The sequence below is a fragment of the Montipora foliosa genome, chromosome 12 (assembly GCF_036669935.1).
Source record: "Montipora foliosa isolate CH-2021 chromosome 12, ASM3666993v2, whole genome shotgun sequence".
Classification (NCBI taxonomy): domain Eukaryota; kingdom Metazoa; phylum Cnidaria; class Anthozoa; order Scleractinia; family Acroporidae; genus Montipora; species Montipora foliosa.
In genome coordinates, this window is record NC_090880.1 from 2858274 (window position 1) to 2868273 (window position 10000).

Genomic DNA, 10000 nt, shown 5'->3' on the forward strand with positions numbered 1-10000 from the left:
GAAAAAGCAAGCAAATACGAGCGAAATCGAAAAAAACTTGATGAGAACTGATGCGATGTTGTGTAATACCTTGTTGTCAGACAGACGCAGGCTCATCACAAAACATTTCTTGCCTTTTCGCGTACTTCTAAACGTCGGAATTGATCCAAACTTTCCCCCAAAAAAGTTTTTTTTCTCCTTTTTGGCTTTATTCAAAGAGTAATTTCGCATTCCGGCGAAAACATTTTTAGTTTAGCAACGCTTAACGCAATCATTTACCATATAAGGTCAAACCAAGGTATATGAGCTGATAACCGAGATTGAGTGAACCAATCAGAGCACGCGAAATGCATTATCCGAGGTTGAAAATTTAATAATTACAATTAGTATATACTCACTCAGTGATCTTGGTGTTTCAAGCAATCTGATTGGTTCGCTATCTCGGAGTAATTGAGCATTATTCACTCCCTACGGAGTGAATAATGCGTGATCCAAACAAAACAATCATTCTTTTCAATCTTGGTGAATAGTGGCAGAATATTTACCTCGCAGCTTCGCGGCTCGGTAAATATGCTGCTGCTATTCGCCTCGAGTTCAAAGAATAATTGTTAATTATTAGTTTTTGTTTTTGTTTTTGTTTTATTTGTGTTTTGTTTTATTGTTTGTTTGTTTTTTCCTGGAGGGGAAAAAGAGGTCAAATTTCACAATTAACTGGTGTTTCAGTCAGAGTCAGAAATTTGCAGTAAGCAATATGTCGATGGTCATTTTGCTTCGTATTGCAGTTATCCCACAAAACATGAACTTACTGAGATAGCTCAGTTGGTGGTTAAGGAGTATCCGTTCTTAAAAGACACGTCAGTTGGGACTGGATATGTGAGTGCTATATTGTTGTGCATGCTCAAATTAATCACTAAACCACAACATTCATGACAATGAAAATGGCTTATTTTAATTTATGCAGTGGTTAATACAACTTTTACAATTTAAACAAAGACTAATTTTTGTTTTATTTTTTATTTTTTTAGGACTCCTGGCTTGCACAGCTGTATGAAAAGTTCAGAAAAGAACGAAAATTTATTCGTGATGATCCTGAGGTTGTCCTGCATAGCAAAAGGAAAAGGCAAAACTCAGACTTGCATCCTGTCCCTCTAAAGTTAAGGAGGGGTGGAATCAATTGGGAGCCACCCTTTCCTGAGGGAGAGGATGAAGTGTCAATGGAGAGGCATAAAGAAGCTCTCAAAACTGAAATGCGCCGTAGAGCACCAAATTGGGATAAGGTGGGAAAGAGCATGGCACTCACTTTCCCTGATCGAAGACGGCAAATGAACCAAAAAGTTGCACTTGCTGATTTGCGGGAAGAATATCCTGCCTTATTTGATTTTAAACAGGTATGTACCTGTAATCAACCTTAACAAAACTCTATAGCTTTTATTCAGTGATAATCATCCAACACCAAGGAAGATGCCTCACTCATCATGGAAACTCATACCCAATTTGAAAAAATATATATATAAAATATGAAAAACATGGGTACAAGGATAACCAAAAATATGTTTTTGTTGTTTCATACTCTTGATGCCTTAAGACGTTGTCATTCAATTGTCCATTATATTGGTACAGATGTCATTTACTAGCAAAAAAAGAATGGAAGTATTTCGAGCCAGGTCAATAATACAAGTTATAGTAAGCTGAGAAGGCAGTTGACATCCACTTTCAGCAAAGTTAGGGAAGCACATGACAATAGAAGTGAATGGACACTATAATTATAGTTCATTATTTGACATGTCAGACATGTCAGATAATGAAAACGTTGAAATCTTCTCTCATGTCCAGCACTTTATAAGAGAGTCTAAACGTTTTTCTTTTCGTGGTCATTATCATTGACCTAATTAACTTAACTGTCTTTCTTGACTTACTTTGTATCCCGTGCCCGTGTTTGTTTTTTATGTGGTAATTAGAATTTTGGTGTAAGCCCCCCGTGATGAGCTCATTTAGCTCTTGGGGCAAACATGTATATAAATATGTTTAAATAAAAAAAATAATAATAAAAAATTAAAAAAAATTATAGTTCAATTGTTACAAGTCAAAGACTTGTGCAGCCTCTCAAGTGTAGGAAACTGTGATGACACCAGTCTTTTTTTTTTTTTTTTTTTTTTCTTTTAATAGATTATAGCTGAATTTGAGCGCATCTTGGGCATGGACACAAGTATTCTTGCATCATTCCGAGCCAATTTCTCACAGGCTGCAAACCAAATAATCACTCTTGGGAAAGCCAAAGAAAGCAAAAAGAAATGTGGCATTGCAGAATACTTGCTGCTCCTGGAGGGAGATTACGAAGATGATGACCCATGTGACAACACACTTGGTAAGACTGATTCTTTTTTGCAGAAACGTTCTCTTATAAAGACTGACAAAGCTTTTGTATTAATTGTGGAATAAAAAATTCCATACTGATTTTTGAGCCCCCTCTTTGCCTCTCTGCCAGAAGTCGTCCGGTAGTCAGGGAAAAAATATCCCACTGTGACAAATTTGCACTCACAGGAGTTAGAATTGTTGTTTACAGAAAGCTGTGCAGGGATGGCACAGTGGTGAGAGCACTTGTCTCCCTTCAATGTGATGCAGGTTTGATTTCCAGACTCAATGTCATATGTGGGTTGAGTTTGTTGGTTCTCTACACTGCACCAAGAGGTTTTTCTCCGGGTACTCTGGGTTTCCCCTCTCATCAAAAACCAACATTTGATTTGCGTTGACCTCAGTTTACAATGTCCCCAATTAGCGCTCCAGTGCTAGAACAACTAGACACTTAAGAAAGTTCCTTTCCTATGTATACAGTATGTCACCATGACCTAACCTAACAGCACAAAGTGCCCATGAAGATAACTTACATGTATGCCAAGAAAAAACAAGAACAATAATAACACCCAAGGACAAGACATATATAGATAAAGATTATTTCCCAACTGCAAACACGAATTTACAAAAAAAAACCCAATAGAATATGAAAAGATTGATTAGGATATAAAAGATTTAATTAACAGAATGAAACAAGTCATTAAGTTGCAAGTCAATACCAGGAATTCCATTTAGAATACAGTAATTAATGTTTCTGATGTCAATGTGAAATTAGCCATTCATCTCCAACAAGTGTTCACACAGAGCAACAAAACCTTATACATTAGCAAAATTACTAAGCAAATGCATTCCACAGTTTGAATGATGGAACTAAAGAATGAAAATACATCCACTGAATATACTAAAATTGCAGTCAGGGATGGTTATAAGAATATAAAATTTGTGTTTGACACTGACTCTTGTCAATACAAAGAACTTTAATATTAAACTTTGTATTAACAAGATTCTATATTCTTAAAATACACCCACCTTCCCATATTCTGCATTGTAGAATGGTGGGCCATATATACGTGTAAAAGCCATCACCATAACTACAGCAGGGGAAAAATGAGACTGTAAGAGATGCTTGCTTATCGTATTATTCCTTTACTTCAGATGAAATAGCAGAGATTGCCATGGTTGTGTTGCCTATTTTGATGAAATCAAATGCAAGCAAGAACCGACAAACTCAGCTACAGGCCTTTGTGCACTTTCACCCTGTAAGTACAATAGAATATCAAAAATGTTTTAGAAGAACCTCAGTCTGTAATATCATACCACAGATAATTTGATATACCTACATGGAATCGGTCAATAACTGACCAGCTGGGACTTGTTAGAAATAAAAATCCTATGATATACATGTAATCACCTTTAACAATCCCTTTCAATGATAGTTGTGATTGAATTTGTGTTAATTTAATTACAATGCATGGCCACCCTTCCTTTGAAGTACTGATAATTGGTTCGCTATGTATTTTTTTCTTGTGTTTGGGTGTTATAATAGCAATATGCTGAAGACAATGACAAAACTGACCAGTATTATTTTTTTCTTCCACAGGAAAAAGTGACTAAAGATCTGGAAAGAAGCAGACTAACAACAATTTTTATAAAAGTGACGACACATTTAAATTTGCAAGACATGTTTCGGTCGTGCAACGACCATCTTCAGTTGAAAGTAGAATTAATTTGAAGTTACATTTGAATTTATAATATGCTAAACAAAGATAAATAACAACGTGAAATAAATTGGGAATCTAACAAAATAGCCAAAGGTAACAAAAAAGAGTGTACAATGGAACATGTTGATTAGAACGAGAGAGTTAAATTAACGTGATATAATTGCTTATTTAAAGAAGGTTGCTCCCAGGAAATATGTAAGGCCTCTTTTATCTTGACCTGGAATTTTGTGGTCGCACGGTCTATAACTTCAAAACATTCCGCAGAGCAGGAGTTACGGCATGCCTCGGATTGTTGAAGGTGTTTAAAGATATGTGAGGTCCTGTCCCTGTTTAAGTGTTCGCGAATGCGTGTCGAGAGGTGTCGGCTGGTTTCGCCGACATAGCAAGAATTACAGCTTGCACAGGTAAACTTGTAGACAACATTCGAACAGAGTTCAACAGGCACAGGGTCCTTCACACTAAACATGTTACGGATCTTGAAGGAAGAAAAGGCTAGCTTAACATCAAGATTGTTACAATAACGTTTAAGTAATTTACGTAATCTGTTTTGTGCTACAATAGAGAAGGGCCCAACATAAGGTAATTTGAAAAAATGTGTAGGATTAGAGGGAGGACTAGTAGGTGTGTTCGAAAGGGTCTGAGTTTTTGTAATATACTGCTTAATGACTCTCTCAACGATGTGACTGGGGAAAAGGTTTTTACGTAAGATTAATAACAATTTCTTGATATCCTCATGGAAGCCTATCCATGTGTTGTTGATCTTATACGTTCTGTCAACTAGAGTCCTGATTAAGCCAAGTTTGTAAGAGAATGGGGTAAAACTAAAATAATTAGTTAATAGACCGGTGAACGTTTTCTTACGATAGACCCTGGTAATAGGAGAAAGAGGTTGACTGTTGTCAATCAGAACATCCAAAAAGGGGATTTTTTTATCCATCTCTTTTTCCATGGTGAAACGTATATCACGTTAATTTAACTCTCTCGTTCTAATCAACATGTTCCATTGTACACTCTTTTTTGTTACCTTTGGCTATTTTGTTAGATTCCCAATTTATTTCACGTTGTTATTTATCTTTGTTTAGCATATTATAAATTCAAATGTAACTTCAAATTAATTCTACTTTCAACTGAAGATGGTCGTTGCACGACCGAAACATGTCTTGCAAATTTAAATGTGTCGTCACTTTTATAAAAAAGTGACTAGTAATGAATTGAGAGAGTTGGCCATGTCACGGGAGCATCCATTTCCTTTTCTCATCATGGAGGGACGCCTTGAAGCTTCCCCTAGTCAATTTCACCTGGCTGCTGACAAACAAATTATTTGTTCCTTTACCAGCAGTCTTGTGGATGCAACACTTGGGCTGCTGGGGTCATATTATGTGTTCATGTTTAATTATCCTGCATGTTTAAATAACTTTTATTTATATTTGCAAAAATGTGTTTTGCAGATTAATGATGGCAGGAAGCTACCTTCCTCTGTCATCACTTTAGTGAATGAGATAGATAGATTGTCAAAGCTTACTGTTTAAAATTAAATGAATGACAATTTAAAAAGTTAGGGTGGGGGGTGTGTGCCACTGCTGGGTATCATTTTCACCACTGTAGGGATTGTACATTATGGTAACACTTGAGTGCCTTGTGACATTTTATTACGCAGTTAAACATTTTGAATAATGTTGGAATGCTCAGAAGATAAAAGTGATGTCTTCCAATTGTAATCAAACGTGCTAAAGAATCATTTGAGGATGACACCTGTTAACACAGGTACAACTGTACCAGAAGCTCATGGAGTTGTTGTTTTTACAAAAGTTTGTATGGGAATTTAGCAACAGTCATTTATCGCATTAAAATAGAAATTAAAATACATAAGAATTTCCTACCTTGTCTCATTGTCTTCTTTATAGTATGTTCTTAGCATTTCTTGCCGTTTCAGCACCATTCTAGCGAGGGGTCTATAAATCGTATACCGAGCTTGGGCTTCCTATGGTATGAGAGGGCAACGGTAAAACTAAAACTAGTTAGAATGGCGCTGAAACGGCAAGAAATGCTAAGAACATACTATAAACAAGAGAAGGAGACGAGGTAGGCAATTCTGCTGTATTTTAATTTCCATTTTAATGCGTTAAATAATGGTCGCTAAATTCCCTCACAAACTTTTACGGTGAAAACAGCAACTCCGTGAGCTTCTGGTGCTTGTGCTGTAAAAAGCATTTATACAATGTATCGATGTATATGACTAAGAACGTTCACATTGTCCAAGTTAAATTTTCGAATTTGAAAATTTCAACCTATGTAAAGGTAGAGAATCTGAGCACCCCTTGGCACATACCCTTCAGTTACTGACTTATCAGTATAGTATAAAATGAATATCTATTTCCTGGTCTTTAGATAATTTATGTCAGTAATTAGTAAAGGCTATTTCCCATGGTAACTTATCCTCAGTTACTCACACTTGGGTTTTAGTATACCTTGTTATCCGGCCGTCACACGTTACGAACATAGCCGAGGTAAAAAAAATCTCACACAATTCATTGGCGGGAAAATTTAAACACAACCTCATCAGCATCGTTATTGGCTCTTGTACCTCGGTCATCAAAGCACCCTTCCAACTTAACACATTAAACATCATGGCCACTTCCTTTGATCTTTTTTACGTATCCATGAAAAATTAGCTTTGGCAATGTGGGTCACACGCACTTAATGCAGTTTCCTGTGGTAAAAGGATTATTTACCCCGGAAGAAGTGCCCCGTGTGACTGCACCTATTAATTCAGGGTTGCAACAGTAAGAGTAAAATCAGGGTAAAATAAACATGCAGATTGTTTTTAAGTTGGGGGAGAAGTCGGGAAATTGTGCATCAAGTCAGGGAAATTTTAAATTCTACCTGAAAGTCAGTAAAAAGTCAAGACATTTAATTTTTCTTAACCACTATAGGTTTGTGGAAGAGTCAGTTTTCTTGCTGGTAAACGAGTAGTTCAAAACCTTCTTATACCGGGACTCATTTCTAGCTCTATTGCCCAAGGATTATTTGACTTGGATACCTAGTGAGAATTGTTTTGTGGTCACGATCAATGAAAAGGAAAGAAAATGCCGGGGGATATTTTTCTATACTAATGAATGGCAACCCTAGTTATGTTGATGTGTGCTCTTTTTACAGATATATGAAGCTTTTCTCAATGAACAAAATAATAATTTATTTAGCACTACCTTTCTTAAGTCTTATGTACTCTTTCTTTTAAGTGGCATTTACTCAAAATAAAGTGTATTGTTGATGACATTTCCTTGAGTGACTTTACTCCATATAATGAGTGCAGTTTACTCAGACATTGAGTAAGCTGACATTGTACTCAAAATAAGGTGTCATTGTGGATTCACTTCAACTTAGAGCTTTCACTCTGTATTTTGAGTTAAATCTACTCATGTGTTGAGTTGTTTTACTCACACATGAGTGGTTTTCTCTCAAATTATTGAGTACGTTCTACTCATTATTGAAGCTTCAATTTACTCAATATTTGGTGTCAATGTGGATTCACCGTTTTACTCAATTTTTTGGGGACTCTCAACTCATTTTTTTTTGAGTGAACAGCAGTCAACAGAATCTCGTAGTAATCAAGTTTTCTTTATTACCTTAACATCTTTCTCACATTTCTCAATGATTGTCAGCAGCTCCTGGCAGCATTCTGACATTTTTAGATCCGATCAGGAACGCTTAATGCAACGCACTGCCTGCAATTCTAGCATTTTCGGTGAAGTCTTGTTAAGGAAAATATCAGAGATGTTTTCAGCCTGTTCTCGCGCCATTTTTACCCCTGAGGCCATGCGGTCGAGGAACCTTGTGAGCACGTGCTCAACATTGACACAAATGAGGAACCTTGTGTCTCGAACCCAGATTCTAAAATGGTGCTTCGTCGTTTCTCTGAGGGTACTGGAAAGGGATTTGTTTTTGTTAACGAGTGATGATGATGATGTTGGCACTAACACATCCCTTATTTTCATATCCACCTTTTTAGGGTGTGGGGAGGGGGTGATAAATTGATGACTTATGACAAATTCAATCGAAGGAGAACTGTGAAGAAGTCGTGGATACATTTCTTACAATCGGGGAGTTCTGTTGCAATCAGTTGCTTTCTGATCTTGGCTAGGAAATAATGACTGAATATTCGTGTTTGATTTTTAATCTAAAAAGAATGCGTTATCATTGACAGAGTACACCAGGTCATTTAAAAAAAGAAAAGGGTCCTCAACTGTGTAAACAGCCAAGAAGGCCTCAGTTTGCGATAAGTCAGAAAAACAAGGATTGTTTCCAAAACTTCTCAACCTTTCACGAAATCTGGAACGCATCATGAAACATGCTGTAGTTAGTTGCATTATATAGATGCAAAAGAGCCAGGTGAAAAGAATCGCCAACTGGTGTTTTCGGCTCCTTTAAACTTTTTGCGAGGTTGTCAAAAGCCTATGAAGTACCAGAGGATAGTAGGAAAGAGCGAACTCGTGTTTGATTGTTATCGTAAAGGAATGCTTCTGTTCAACTACAACAAGGTGATGCCGAAAACATCTGGATATTTCTCAACTTTGTAAACACAACTATCGAGTGGTTTTAACCCCGTGTTAATATAATTACCTTAATGCTCATTCAGCTTTTAAATATGTTACAAGTGCACCTTAAAGGTATTGAATATAACCAATAGAATGATGAAATAATGACAAACTAAAAGAGCAGTAGTTTGCTTTTGGTGAACACATGCAGTCAGTGTCGCTGTCCACGGCAATCTCACGTCGTGCTCCTTTGCTAGTACGAGTGGACCTGTGAACTTGGCGGATCGACGAGAAAGTGTCTCTTCGCATTCATTTTCAGCATACATAGCACAGTGACACCTTTAGTGTGGTCTTCCACTGAGCAATAACTCGGTAACACATGCTGACTGCAACAAGCATCAATCCCGTCGGAACGAAGAAACGTCGAAGAATATTTCAACGTATTACGTTGCGGCATTATTTCGGAAAGTGAAACGTCGGAAAATCGATATTGATCGTTGCCATATCGATTTGAATTCAACTGAATGAGTGACAAATTGACATATCTTGAACAAGTCGATATTGGTCGTTGACTTATCGATTAGTTGAAATCTGAGTGAGTGAAAACTTTGCATATTCTGATCCCTAACAACAGTCGTTTCTACATTTTGCATATCCACGACTTAAAAGGAAGGAAATAATTATTATTTGAGGATTTGATCTCGTTCTCCTTTAGAAGTGGATTTAAAAGTTCAGAGGACTATGGCTATCCTTCTTATGTGGGAATCCAAACTCACCCCTTCTCAGGAGAAGATGGGGGAAGGTTGTGTAGGCGAATAAAAACGAACAAAATCTAACTTAGAGGCTTCACGAATAGCCGCATAAAGGCTTCTCTTTGTTTTCCTTCCAGTTAATATCGTTACTGACCAAGAGTCCATGAGTAGGAGCCTACCTATGTACATATCCTTGAATGAACCTTGCGTGTATCTTTCTATTTTTAGAAATTAACTCACATTTACAGAAATTTACCTTAATTTGTACAATTTGCATACATTGTTTTTGCTATTTTTGTCTTCGTTTGATAATAACTTTATTCGGATCGGTCATTCTAAACAGTGCGTGCAGGGCCGAAAAACTTGTGGCGTTCTAAAAATAGAAAGATGTGCGCAAAGGTTGACTCATATGCATAGGGCTTGTGGACTTCTATAACATGTATTTGATGCGTTTGCATTCTGGGATTTTCTTAAAATCGTAAACAGCAAAGAAACTTACTTGGTAGTGGAAAATATGTACTCCTTGTATTATGGACAGGGTGGACTAAAATGTTTTTAAATCTTGCTAAAGTGATTGGAGTAATTAAAAGAAAATTGTTTGTTGATACCGTGATAAGAATTGTCCCTAAGGGTATGATCGCACTGGCGCATTTTTATTTTT

The 10000-nt window shown here is 36.8% G+C and overlaps 1 protein-coding gene and 1 long non-coding RNA gene across 2 annotated transcripts in view; one reads left to right on the forward strand and one right to left on the reverse strand.

Moving 5' to 3' along the window:
- LOC137979639 (uncharacterized) overlaps window positions 1–5922 on the forward strand; it is a 6991-nt gene extending 1069 nt beyond the window's left edge. The window contains exons 2-6 of the mRNA XM_068826955.1: window positions 762–852; window positions 1005–1367; window positions 2146–2344; window positions 3487–3591; window positions 5244–5922. Coding sequence (XP_068683056.1) covers window positions 762–852; window positions 1005–1367; window positions 2146–2344; window positions 3487–3591; window positions 5244–5581 — 1096 coding nt within the window. The 3' untranslated portion in view covers window positions 5582–5922. The remainder of the gene's footprint in view (window positions 1–761; window positions 853–1004; window positions 1368–2145; window positions 2345–3486; window positions 3592–5243) is intronic.
- On the reverse strand, window positions 2991–6099 carry LOC137979647 (uncharacterized). Its single transcript, XR_011118376.1, has 2 exons — window positions 5933–6099; window positions 2991–3588 (listed from the first exon to the last, which is right to left on the reverse strand). It is a non-coding gene; the product is annotated as an uncharacterized lncRNA (long non-coding RNA).
- Window positions 6100–10000: the final 3901 nt, after the last annotated feature.